Raw genomic sequence first — 14,373 nt, forward strand, 5'->3', positions numbered from 1 at the left:
GGGAGCATTTGAAAGTACCTATTTTAAAACTTGAAAGAGCAATGTTGCTCTCTACTGGCATTTCTTGTGTTTACTTATTTAATTCAGTTTTATGAAGATGCCCAAATGGACATGTCCACAAGTAGACAAATAGAAGCCTAAGGGATATGGTAGCAAATTTTAACAGTTGAGTGGCTGTGAAAACAACCAGCACATATTAGAGTCTGAACTTAGAGAGAAGTTGCCCTGTCTCCCAGGCTGGAGTGCAGTGGCGCCATCTCGACTCACTGCAACCTCCGCCTCCCGGGTTCAAGTGATTCTCCTGCCTCAGCCTCCTGAGTAGCTGGGATTGCAGGTGCCTGCCATCATGCCTGGCTAATTTTTGTGTGTTTTTAGTAGAGACAGTTTCACCATGTTGAGCAGGCTGGTCTCAAACTGCTGACCTCTGGTGATCTGCCCACCTCCGCCTCACAAAGTGCTGGGATTACAGGCATGAGCCACCATGGCCAGCCTTTTTTTTTCCCCCTCACTCTTTCAAGGGATTTTGAGCTGTCCATAGAATGCCCATGGAATTCCTCCCACTAAACTAACCTTCCTCGTCTGTCTTACAGGAAGCCCAGGGGAGAGGGCAAAAAATGTCGGAAGGTGTACGGGATGGAGAACCGAGACATGTGGTGTACCGCCTGCCGCTGGAAGAAGGCCTGCCAGAGGTTCCTCGACTGAGAGACCCCCAGGCAGAGGGGCCTGAGCCGCTCCTGCCCTGGCTTCCCACTCCTGGTGTTGGAAAGAGCTTTTCCTACTGAATAAAACACAGTTGAAGCTGGGAAAAGCCCTTTCAGGAACCTTGGAGGAATAACAGCAAAAACACAGAAAAATTGTTTAAGTTACCACCTATGACAAAAGAAAGTTGCTCTTACTGAGAACCCAGCCTGGAACAGCTATAACTAGCTTTTTTCCTTCAAAAGAAAAGTCAACTTTTTTGCTGTATGTCTAGATTTAAAACTGTAGACTTCTGTAGCAATTGAACCAACAAAGCCCATTTTACTTAGAAAGGAGGCATATTTTGATAAGCTTTCTGAATTATGCCATTTCCAAGATTTTTTTGACACTTAAAAAACAAGCTACAGGTTATTCAGTAGCATTTGTACAAAGAACAATACCTACTTTTGTTGTGAATAATCTTTTCCCTATTTTCCATTTGACTTATTGGAGCAGTATATGTCAGGATGTGTTGCAAGAAAGCGCAGCACTCTGGACATCTTTTCTATGTCTTTTTGTTTGTTTTGTTTTTAAGAATGACCCCAAACTGAACCATGGTAGAGCTGTTAGCTTGTAGGGCCCCCAGATGGCATAAACTCGAGAAGCGATTGTCCACGGAAATCACCAGCAGACTTCAGCCCCACGCTGAGTTCAGGAAGTCCAGCTGTCACTGTTGGGAAACATCTAGGAGTCTTCCTTGGATCCATAAGAAGCTCTTCCCCTGAGGCAGCACAGCTAATTTTACTCTCTACCTGCCACAACTCAGTCAAGAACTGGCACCTGTAGCCATCTGGGTAAGCCTCGATGCTTCTTTCAGGGATGTGACACAAATGGCAACTCAGAGCTATTTGTTACTGCTTGTCTGTCAAGATTGTAGCCAGGTTAATGGGTCATTTTCCTTCTCTCCAAGCTCCACCACTGACTGATTTCAGAAGAGGTAGAGAACTTCAAACTGTCCCAGCAGGTTTGCTTTAGATAGCAGAGCACAGCCCACATGGCCCCACCTTTTCAGAAAGTCATGTTAGGTCGACAAACCACTTCCATTCTGAGTGCACTTTTATAGGTTTTATGCTTTAGCATGTCTGGGAGCTGAGTTAATGAACAATATAAACATGTGAGTAAATGGAAGGTTGTCAAACCTTAATTTTTTCTTATAAAAATATTGGAGCTATTCATTTAAGAATTCGCTCAAAAGGGAACATACAGAACATCAAAAGGAAAATGCATGTAGGTATAGGAATTTCTTAATTTAGTAGGGCCAGGGCTTGCACTGTGTTCCATTTATTGGACTTTGTAACTTGCTTGTTTGCTTGTTTGGAGGATAGTGGTGGGGAGAGGGGAGTCGTCAAGCCCTATAAATAAGCTCATTCTCTATCTACCCTACTCTCAATTGCCCTGCTAAAGAGTTATTTCTCCTATACCTATGCAAAGTAGGAAGAGCACCTTATAGGAGGCACTGTATAGGGACAGGGGACATGGGATCAGCCATAGGAATGTTAAATGAAATTGCACAGAGGAAAGTTTAATATATGTCTAGAGATTGTACATACACTTTTTTAAGCATAGAGAGAAGTCATCTAGTAATGACATATTCTTTTTATATACAAGCAAAAGAAAGTATAAGGAGGTTCTACAGCGCAACATCCACGATCTGTGCATTCACATATTATGGGACTTTTATTTCTTAAACTTTCATATAAATTTTTTAAAATTTTTCCTTGGAAGAGATCCTGGTTTTTTCTTCATTTATTTGTTTCTTTAAAAACATTTATTTTAGGAGAAGAGTAAAAGAGCTTCATCTAATTTTGCATCTTGATTACCAATCAGTACTAGTCACAGCACCAGCAATACTGTATGTTTTAGACTTACAAGGTCAGCCAGGAAATGACATTTTTTAAAATGCAGAAATGTGTTTGTTTCTTCTACTCTAGCATGTCCTTTCTCCTCCTGGTGTCCTGTCACCCCCCATGCAGCACCACTGATGTGAGATGATGCTCTGGCTGGTCCAGGAAGCCCTGAGCCATGGCCATATTGCCCAATGGCCTTGGGAGGCCAGAGCTGGTCACCTGTTTAAGCAAGTTCACCATGTATTTAAATGATAGGGTATACTCCTGGACCACAGGTTTTTCTCTTCAGCAAAGCTCTCTGGCCCTTGATCGTGGGACTGTTACTAATAGAAAAAGATTCAAGTAATGAAGTATAAAATCCATCCCCCATCCCAGAACTTTGAAACACAAGGAGGGAGAGATCTTTGCTATGGAGCAGTCCTGGAGCAAAGCCCTGTGGCTTTCACCCCCAGATATATATCCCATGAGTAGTGCTGAGCTCCAGCTTAGCTGAGCCAAGCTCAGTCCTTACCTAGTGTGCAGCCAGTGCACAGGTGTAAGCAGAACTATAAAGCTGAATGTAGCTTCCCTGGGATCTTTTCTCCTTTCTAAAGTGTTTTTCACATAGTTCTGTGCCTCCTGCCCAAGTTGGGGCTCCTTTCTGCCTGATAGCCCAGGGATCTGTGTAGTTTCTTTTCTGGCTTCAGGTGCAGACAGACCCTCACAGTACCTTCCTAGACACAGACACATATTCCCTGGACCAATGCATGGAATAACTAGTAGACCACAGGTGGCTGGTCTTGAAGAAAAGGGATTATACTCCTTACAGGCCACCCTGAAAGCTATGAATTCCAGTATACACCGCTGATCATGCAAGTTAGGTTGTTTTTTTTTTTTTAATGTAGCTTTATTTTGTTATATTTTGGAACTAAATGAAGTGCCAAATTAGCCAGACATTCATTGGATGCCATCGCTGTGGAACCAAGTTCTCTGTATGTGTTCGTTTGGCTGGGAGGAGGGGGAGGGCTGGGCAGACTGCTCCCACAGCAGGCTGGCGGCGGAACTGGAGCCCTGGCCACCGCAGGGAGCTCAGAGGAGGCCTGTCTGTGCAAAAGACATGCAAAACAATGGATTCTGGTCCCGAAATATTTCTAAGTTAGGCATGATGGAGCCTTTTGATTTTTTTTCTCCTTTGACACCCCAACCTTCAGAAAAGTTTTCTCATCTCTCTCCAAAGAAGTCATTTCATAGTGACTGACAGGACATTCTCCAGATAGTGACGAAACAGAGTGGCCAGCAGGCAGTGGTGTTAAGCCTTGGGCCTTCCCGGAAGATGTGTGCTGCACTGGTGGGAGGCAGTGTGACAACCTGGAGAAAACACACAGGTAGCAAGGGGGTCGGGGGGGAGGTAAAATAGGTCTGTGGACACCTGGCTCTTGCTCATCTTCTTGGTGCTGATCAGCTAGTGGTCACCATCCCTGAGCACCTCCCAGGGAGCTGCCATTGTCTCCTCTGGGAGCAGCTGCCTGAGGCAAGGAGAGAATGACCTGAAGGGAAGTACCTCTGGCCAAGGGTGCAGAGCTGCTGTGCCCAGCCCGAGCGGGCCATCTCTAGCAGATACGGACTTCTCTCCACCACACTAGCTGAAAAGTTTTCTCCCTTGGTTGGCAAAAGCCAGTGTCAGGAAAAAAGCCGTGGGTTTCTGACCAAGAATGTGTGCGCTTAGCTGCAAAGTGCCCAGCGGCAGCTCCAGGCACCAACAAGGTGCCCTTTCGTTAGACAATTCCCGCCTGAACATAACCATATTGCAGATGAAAATTTTCAATAGAGAATGACACAATTCTTGACCTTTCTAAAAACTTTTCAAAGAGATAGCCACATGTCTATATGTTGCAAAAGATTTTTAAAACTGAAATGTCCTCCATTAAATCTCAAGATCACTGGAGTTTTAAGTCTGCTGTTTCTGGTGTCACACTAAGCCACACTTTTGAAAGCAGCCCTGGGTTCTGAATTAGCTGGCACTGCTGAATCCGTGTTCCCCCTTCATCAGACTCCAAAGTGCAGCATTCACTTGCAAAGGTTCAGAGAAAAGTGGCCAGAGTTGTACATATAAGAGAGAATACCTTGAGAATAGTAGCAAAATACTGTAAATAATATTCATTTCCTCAGGGAAAAATAAAGGGCATGCAAACATAGGTCTGGAGACTCCTAAAACTAGGAAGAATTTTGTTGTCACTAAAGTCTTTTCTACTCAGAACAATTTTTTTTTCAAATGAACATGGTATCATTTCAAGACAAATTTACGTGAACTGGGCAGTACTGACATTTGTGAGGCGTGGGGGAGTGCCCTGGGAAAACGGTTCGTAGCTGACCCGTAGCCTAAGGCTAATATTTGGACCACAGGCGCAATGCCTGGGGGGTGGGGGCCGGGTGGGGGATATTCCTAGACTCATGTAAGGCTTTTTCTGAATGTAATTGTGAATACAAAGCCTTTCTGGTTCTTTTTATCATTACCCAATGGATGACTGTTTATTCGCTATCAGCAGAATTCTGTAGGTGAAAGCAAGCCGTAAACGATGTACATTTTGCTTTAATAGCATGTTAGCAAACAAACTTCCATGGACTCTTGTGGACAAGGTGCTGATTTTTCTCATGACCCTGTAGAATTGCTATCGACCACATCTTCTGTAGCACTGACCTGTGTGAACTCGGGGAAGAATTTGTGCATACAAATGAGTGGAAACAGAGCAGGATTCATGAATATGAATGAGAATGTGAATCATTTTGGAGAATGCCCCGGGCACACGGGTCAATTGGAAATTTCATTTCTCTAAGAAAGTAGCCCTACCAGTGGCATGGACTGTCCCTGTTCCTCGTACCTGTGAGGATTCCTCCATATCAGAACTGTTTCTTGTGTCTTTTTTGCATTGTAACTAGCCAAACCTGAAGTCAGTAAATAAAATGAGATTAGCACTTTTTTTAGGTACCAGTTGTATCACTGAGTAATGCACACCAATAGAGCAAGAAACTATAAAATGTATTTAAGACCAACTGGTTTGCTTATTATGATTGACTTTGAAAAAGCCCATATCCAATGATATACATGCTTTAAAAGGTATATCTGTCAGAGGACCAGGAACCAAAATGGGAATTTTACTTCTGGTCCTGTTTTGTAAATAGTTCCTTTTTTTGAAGACAATCTCATGTTTTATAACTTTTGTTGTGGGTCTGAGAATCACAATGGTAATATGTTGTGGCAAAATGTAATCTTTAAATACAAAAACAATTATAACTTAATTTTCCAAATAAAACAAGAAATATACTGGTTAGGCTTCTACAGTTCTAAGAGACATGACACTTTGGTAATAAGCATCAATACTCTACTTCTCAAGTTAACTGGAAATATTTTACAAGATGCAGTGTTTTGTAATCACAAAGAACACAGACATTTTGCGAGAAATGACCTTGGTTTTATACATTGTAGCTTATTTTTTAAAATATAGTATTTTACCAGACAGGAAGTGTTAATATTATAAGTAATTCCGGCTCACCAAACAAAGGGCTATGTCTCTTTTAAGCAAATGTTTTGATGCATATCTTTTTAATTAACCCTCTGCAACAAGGGTAGAAATACAGATCAGATGGAATGGGTATTATAAGAGAATCAAGATAGCAACAGCTACTCCTTTTATCATTAACGGTGTGTTTTCAAAGTATGGAAAAAGATGCCTGAAGAGTCATTTTATATATTTTAAATCTAAAAAATGTTAATAGATATGCTTATAGGCCATGGGAGAAATATTCTTATAAATTTTTTAGTGTAAAATGATAAATTCTGTGTCACAAAGACAAGTTTACCACTTGACCTACCAGAACCACAGATACTTGCATTTAACCAGCAAGTATCATTTGGTGGAAATTCCTAAAATCATAGTAGATAGGCCCAAAGATAGAATTCTTAGGTGATCAGTAGTGTTTAAAATAATTTTGTCCTCAGCACTAACTATATAACTGTAATTTCCACATAAGAACAAGTGCTTCCAAAATATAGTGGAGGGAAAAAAGAAAAAAGAAAATTTAAAAAAAAAAAGAACAAGTGCTTGATTTTTCACTGTGAAGAACTAGCAGGCACACGAGGTTGTGATCAGAAAGTGACTGCGTTCCCAAGAACCAGGAAACAGAAGGGAGTTGTGAAGAGTTTATTAAAACTGCACAAATAACTTAGAGCTTTGCCAAAACCATTTCATAATGCTGTACAGTTTTTTCAAGCCCACTCACTGTTAAAACAAGAAAGCATCTTTTCTTTCTAAGATTGTAGTAATCCAGAAGCTAGCCTAATTAGCCAAGTATGCAGATAACATCAAAAGCAAAGCTGAGATAGAACAGCCATACACCCGTTGGGCAGCTCTTATGAGGTGGTCAGAAGGTCACTCAGACCTTGGTTTCAAATAGGCTTTAGAATCTGCACACTTGAGGACTAGAAATGAACAGAGTTAGGGAAAGCCATGTACAGCCTTGGCTCCTGGTCTTTAAGATGAGGAGTCCTGCAAATCTCTGTTTTCACTCCTTGGAATGTCTCCATTATTAGCGTTAAAGTCCCCAAGAAGTTTTTATTGCTGTGCGGTTTTGAACCAAATGAGTCTCATTTCCAAAAGATTCCTAATTCTATATAGGAGAGGTTGCAAATGTCAGTGCCTCAGAAGGACCAGGCAAGTTCTGTAAATGATTGATGTGGATCAGGCAAAGAGGAACACAAGAATGGTGAAGACCAGGTTGAACTGGAGAACACATGCCCTCTTTGAAGGGGCACCCACACTCAGCTCTAGACAATCAGAACCATGCAGAAATCAGGCCCAGGGCTGCTAGATCTTCTGACTTGGAAATAGGATATTACCTGACACGTAAGTGTTGACAACTAACTCAAACTCTTGGCCAACACTATGCAGACCAAAGAGAAGCTGTAGACAGGCAGGTGCAGCCTGCGGCCCCCAGTTTCAACTGTTAGGAAAAGTGGATTTCACATTCCACAGTTGTCAGGTTCATCCATCAGCCCCACAAACTCGCATGTCGGCACTATCTGGGCAACTAAAATAAAAGAGGGGAAAGAGATCGTTTCTCCCTGGATATCATTCTCATGGCAGACTTGAATAGAGATACGCTGAGTTATCCAGCTCTCTCACTCTGCCTCCTTTTGGCCTGCCCAGGCCAGGCCCCACAAAGCATTGAATCACTGTTATCCTAATTTTCTTACTGTTTTCTACCGTGGCCACTGTGATGAGGGACTGGCAAAGAGCAGCCTCGTGCCTTCCGAGAAGGTGGCCAGGAGCCTCTGAAGCTTGAAGCGAGCACACATTGCCTCCTTGTGCCAAAGCCCTTTGCCAGCCTCCCCACACTCCTTCCCTCTCCATCCTGCCTCATGAGTCTTCGTTCCCGTGTCAAATTACCCCTGCTTCACCTATGATACAGCAGAAGCCTTGCTTCAGAACTGGTAGGCATTTAGGTTATTTCGGAGTGTCCACTAACCTCAAAAGGAGATTTTTCCACATACAAAACTCTAGCATCTTTGAGGACAAAAGCAAAATGGGAATAAATGTGTCATGGAAAAAGTGAGAAGTTGCTTCCTTCATTTAGATGGACTAAGTTATTATAAACTGTATCTTACATCGGAGTCCTGATGGTACTGGGATAATCACTGACCTTTTCACGTATGTAATAAAATCCGTCTCGTTCACATACACTATTCCATTTGATCTCTGTAAGAACCCAGTATAGAATAGGAATATTTAAAATCAACATACCCACCTCCAAGGCCAACCCAGAGTAGTCTTGAACCTAAGTCAGCCTCAGTACTGCTTGCAAGGAAGAGGGAAAGGGCTCATTAAAGGCCTGGCTCAGACCTTAGTCTTCCAGACTGATTAGGGACGTAAGAAGACCCAGGGACCCACTATGTTCTCAAACCATCTTTTCAGTCCAGGCCTTTCAGCATAGACATAAAGAGCCCACCCGTTAGTCATGTTGCCAAGTGCAAACTGATTTATCCCCAGATGAATCCCTTTACTATAGCGGATCTCTAATCCCTAAATTTCAGCCAATTTGGTAGTTAATTATAGGAGCTTATTAGCTAAATGTATGTTCTGAGTAAAAGTTTTGACTCCTTGGGGAAAATTTATTTTGCTGCTAGCATACAACATTTGCTATGTATATAAACTTAAGTCAATGCCAGAAATTTTAAAACCAGCTCAAATTTATAATCTGTAATGATCAAATCAAAACATACTGTAAACTCAGAGTTGGAAACGCCTGGTAATATGGTTAAGTCATGTTTAAATATGAATGCAATTTAAATGACATTGGCAATGCCTGAGATTTCTTTCATTGTGAATGATTAAAAAGCAGTCCAAAATATGAATGGATTTCATCTTACCTTTCTCCCATTAATTTACCAGGTGTAACATCTTGAGTTTGGAGTAAAGTCATTCACAGGCAGTTGAGTCATGGAGCTAGAAGGAGTCTCAAAAAAAACATTTTGGCCAGACTCCTACATCATGAACAGGGTTCTTGATGAATGATACTTATTATTATGTTTCTAAAGTAATACAGTGTTGGAGAAGGAAGCAGTTTAGTGCTTTCCTCTTCTGATGGAAAAGAATCATTGGTAGCACCATTGCCATGACAATAACAGGATGTAGAAAGACCCATGAAGAAAGAAAGAAAGAGAAAGCTATGGTTCCAAAAGCAGGTAACTGTAGATTTTGGAAGAAGGTGGAGATGGTGATTAAACTGTAGTCCTTGTTTTTTAAAAATGTTCTTTCATGTTAGGCACCATCCACATAGTTATTAACTACCAACTTCCAAAGAGAAGATCCCCTTGATTTATTTATATCATGAAAATACTGAAAATTAATTCTCAAGTCTAACTATTACATTATCTTGCTAGGGCCATTTCCCTAAATTTTTAATTCAGAAAATTAACCAGAGTTGGCCAGATGCAGTGGTTCACGCCTGTAATCCCAGCACTTTGGGAGGCCAAGGCGGATGGATCACTTGAGGTCAGAGTTCGAGACCAGCCTGGCCAACAGAGGAAGAAAGAAAGAGTGAAAACAGAAGAAGAGTGAAACCCTGTCTTTACTAAAAATACAAAAATTAGTTGGGCATGGTGGTGCACACCTGTAATTCCAGCTACTTGGGAGGCTGAGGCAGGGGAATCCCTTGAACCCGGGAGGCAGAGGTTGCAGTGAGCCGAGATTGCACCGCTGCACCTGGGGGATGGAGTGAGACTACCATTAAAGAAGGAAATTTACTTTAAACAAACAGAAAAAAACAAAGGTGCTCATCTATTTCTTCTGAATTCTCTCTACAATCCTTAACTTAAAAGGAAAACCAGCACTCTAGAGAAGAAACTGAGCCTTAAAAGAGAACAGTCCCCATTCCAGCTACCAGTCTTGCTTTCCCCCATCTTGGCAAGCCCCAGTGAATTTGCTATTGAAAGATTACCCATCCCTTTGCCCTCATTTCCCTGAGCTGGAGGCCAGGCTGTTGTTAACGTTTTTTCAATTCTAAAGCTCCTGATGGGACATTCTTGTTTCTGTGGTACTGCTTTCTCTCTCTTAAATTAAGGTGCAAGGGGATAAATATTACTGTGACTGGGATGTAAGGCTCAGTCAATGTGGCTAGCCCCTTCCTTCGGGGGAAATATTCCATCTGTCTGAACGGTTTTAGGTGATCATGAGGAGAGCGGCTTAGCAGACAGCCAGCCACGCTCATCACAAAAGATTTGTTCAGACTCACTGTAAAGAATGACAAGGCAGATAGCTAATCCTTTCACCGTGCCTCAAAGCCTGCTGTGCAAGTCAGCAACCCTACTGGTCCTTTCCACATGCGAGGCTAATAGAGTGATCAGAACCAGGAATGTGAGCTGGGTTCCACTTTAGGAGGGGACAGTGAGGGCAGAGCAAGAGGGCTCCATGTTTAATTACTCCAGGCTCTGACTTCTGCCCACAATTACAGAGCATGAAAGCAGAATTGGCCTTTAGTATGTGAAAAGGAAGTGGCTCCTGCAGGGTATAATTGTTATAATTTCATATTTATGGAAAGAGAAGAGGACTCCAGTCCACTCATGTTGTTAAGCACTTGCCCCTCACTCCACTGGAGCCCCCTTCCTATGTTTTGGGCACAGATGGCTGTGACTGAGAGGAAAGAGGAAGAGCGGCTGCCAGAGTGTGAATATACCCCTCAGGGATCTACAGTGGAGTTTAATGATAAGCTACCCATACTCTCCCAAAAAAGGTTGAGGGGCAATGCATAACTTTGCAGATTACAACCCTTGTTTTACTTTTTAAACCTTTTTTCCATACTCTTCTTATTGGAAATCAATGGCTGTGATGTGACCAACACCTGTGATGATAGCAAAGCCCCTCCTTTCACTGTCGGCCGACTGTTCGGGGAACCTCCTTGGTCATTGGTAGAAAGCTTTAGAAAAGACTTAGCTTTTTAGGGAAGAACTAAAAAATCTCCAAAACATACTAGTCCCATGACTTCGATAACTGAAAATGTCCTGGGTGTAAATTAACCCAGGAATATGGATCATACATGTTTAAAAAAAAAAAAAAAATTCCCTGAATCAATATTTTCCTACAACACACCCTAAAATTCCTATTTTTGTAATTAATGGTTGGACAGTGATCAGCCATTTAAACATAGGCTCTCTGGAATAACCAGACACTAGAATAGTTTCCAAAGTGTTTTGTGTATCAAAATCCTATATACTTAGAAGAAGAACTCAGGATAAGAAAAAATCGCTAGGTCCCAAAGGGTTCATGACTATCATCAGATGCAACTGCGAGTGACCTACGGTCATTTTATCAAATGAGAAGACTGGAGAGAGAACAACAGTAATCACAAAACCTCTGTTGCCCTTAGTCCATGACAATGTTTAAGGAAACTTTTAAAAATTAAGCCATCTTCTGAATTTTCTACACTAAATCTAAAATATTAAAATGAAATTATTAAATATTTAAAACGGGGTATTTAGTAGAAATGCAATCAGTAGAAAGCATTGCTTTTTAGTGCCTGCTAAACAAGTAAAGGAGAAGGAATGAAGAGAAAACAGCAGTCCTTCCTGCGTGACACTCGTGTGAAAATGACTGGCATTCACATGTCATTGAGTGCTAACTCAAAAGCTAGGTGGCTGTCCAATGTTTAGAGATCTTTTGAAATACAATCTTACCACCATTCAGAGGTAAGTACTTGCTTAACAAAAGTCTTTAATATTAGTGAATGAATGTATAAAATTATAAACTATGCATTTTCAAAGAGTAGCATGTATTTTGTATCGAATCCAAGTAAATTTTTGCATAGCTACCTACCACAATTGCAAATTATTCAAAATAAACTTGGATACATATCCTTATGGGGATATGGGAAGTCCATCTATATTCTCCTACTTGATGTTTTTAAAGATTGAAACTTTACTCTGAAACATCAGGCTCTAAAAAATTCCATCATTAAGATGAATAAATGGGAGATGGTTTATTTTTTACTCCTTAAGCATCAATGGGAAATGTTGGCTGTTAGAAAATGTGCCCAGTTGTTTAAAAGTTCTAGTAACACTGGATTAACAAGCAAATGAAACTGCATGAAGTGAACAAATATTTCATTGGATAAAAATGGCATAGGTTTTATCTGTTGGGTTTAATTCTCAATCCCAGAAAAAAAATATTCTTCAAGGGGTTTCGGTTATAGTTTCAAAGAACAAAATATGAAAATATTGTCCAGCAAGGCAAATCGTATCTTTTTTCAAAATTACTTATATTTTGGAAAGTCTACATAGAATATACACAAATTTCTTCAGCCCTTTTGTTGATTTCATATTTTCATGAAACCTTTTCCCCTAATAATTTGCCTTCTCTCTTTAATCAGTGCTTTACTACATTCCTCAGCATGAAAAAATATCTTTTCCTTCATCTGACAATGTGGAAATAACTCCATCTCTCTGCCATTCTGGTTCTCTTCAGTGTCCATTGAGAAAGTTTCTCAACTGTTTGTAAAATACGGGGACGGGGGGAAAACACACACACACATTTCTAAACCTGTACTTAAGGTTATACTGGATTGTTTGCTACCTAATTAGAAGTTATTGGGGGAGGGGCAATGTGTCTTTTTATATGATTTTTAGCCAAATCCAGATGTTCTGATACACATTTCTGAATACCTATCTGACTGTAAATACAGCCTGTGGAGGTTCAGGTTGATAAACCTTTTACCTGACTGTTCCTCAGCCATGCTCCTTGCCAGCTTCTGGCACATTGTACATAGATTTGTTGAATGTTTAAATCATTTGTTTTTCTAAATGCTATTCTCTAAAACAATTTTTTGAATTTCTGTTGCTTTCCATTGTTTTGGACTTTGTGTGTTTGTTTTAAAAAAAATGTTTCCTAAATATTTAACACCAGGAAAAATATTTTTAAATAAACTGGTGCTAATTGAAACAGAAGGAAATTTTCAGATCGAAGATGTACAATGTTCAATGTTCACACCAGTTAAACTGCACTTTCCCAAGGGGACAGCTGGCATCTACTTGAAATGGGCATCAAGAGACCACCAAATGTTTACAGTTTCTGTGGCCCATTTAAGTGTAAAATGCAGAAGTGGCTCTGTCCCCCCAGAGTTGAGGATTTGCTACACTGGTCCTCTGGAAGCATTTAAGTAGAAGAAAAGGCTTATAGTAAGAATCACTTTAGTAATCGTCTTCTGGTCCTTGGACTTTTCTGTTCTGTAATGCTTGTAACAATGAATATGGTGTTGCCAATCTAGTCTGATATCATCGTTGACCTGTACTTACTTTGTGGATGGTTCTACCTGGGGTTGCACTGGCACAGAGCCAGAACACTGGACTTTCAAAAGACCATTTTGACTTCTACAGTGTCTACACACATGAATTTAAATGCACTTGTAACTGGTTAATTACCATGAAGTAAGTCTAACTTCCACTTAATAAAAGTTTTTGTGTATCTGCTTCTATCTGGAAACCATTTATTTAATTAAGGATAACTAATGTATACCAAGAAAGGCTCGCTGGGGCTTGGGGTTTTACCTAGAGTTGTAAAAATAGTTCAAAACCAAGGAGATGTCTTCATGATCAAGGCCATTTTTAGAAACATGTGGAAGGCATGTGTCCTCATGTTCAGCCCTGCTAATGACAATTTCAACCCATTCCCTTAGCAAGCCTTAGCAATGATTGTCCAGATATGTTAGCTGCTGACCTTGTGCTGCTGACTTTTGTCCCAAACAAGTAGACAACGTGGCAAACAGAGGGAAAATAATACCTATTTTGAAGCTAAGCCAGCCTGGAATTGTCATCTTCAGGCCTCGGGCTCCTGAAAGTGGGTTTCTGCAAAGCTGACTTTCAGTGCCCACATTTGCCGTGGAGGAGGGATGGGCATAGCAGCCTCCACATACTGTGCTCAGACTGCAAGTGCGCCCCTCCCCAGCCCTCTGCTCCCAGGGTCCCAGAGGCTCTCCGGGTCTCAGTGACCGGGACACGGCAGAACCCTCAGGGGCAGGGCAGCAGAAAAAGATACTGAGAATCTGGGCCTTCGATGTTGTCCTGCAAAGTTGTGTGGATAGCATACATTTGCAAAACAAGTTTTTACTAAATCCTATACAAAGGGATGCTGCAGCAAACAGCTGAGGAGGTAATGATTTTTTTTAGTGTAAAAATGCAAGCTACCTTCCCCTCAAAAAATACCCTGCAAGAACTTACATTTCCTAAGGGTGAAGATCATGTCCTGTGTGTTCTACCCACTTTGTG

The 14,373-nt window shown here is 41.1% G+C and overlaps 1 protein-coding gene across 3 annotated transcripts in view; it reads left to right on the forward strand.

The window, feature by feature from the left end:
- Positions 1-13,583, forward strand: part of ZNF704 (zinc finger protein 704) — a 299,359-nt gene extending 285,776 nt beyond the window's left edge. For all 3 annotated transcript variants that reach the window (XM_050802230.1, XM_050802229.1, XM_050802228.1), the window contains exon 9: positions 591-13,583. In XM_050802230.1, the coding sequence (XP_050658187.1) occupies positions 591-702 (112 nt within the window). In that variant the 3' untranslated portion in view covers positions 703-13,583. The remainder of the gene's footprint in view (positions 1-590) is intronic.
- Positions 13,584-14,373: the final 790 nt, after the last annotated feature.

This window comes from Macaca thibetana, chromosome 8 (genome assembly GCF_024542745.1).
Source record: "Macaca thibetana thibetana isolate TM-01 chromosome 8, ASM2454274v1, whole genome shotgun sequence".
Taxonomy (NCBI): Eukaryota; Metazoa; Chordata; class Mammalia; order Primates; family Cercopithecidae; genus Macaca; species Macaca thibetana.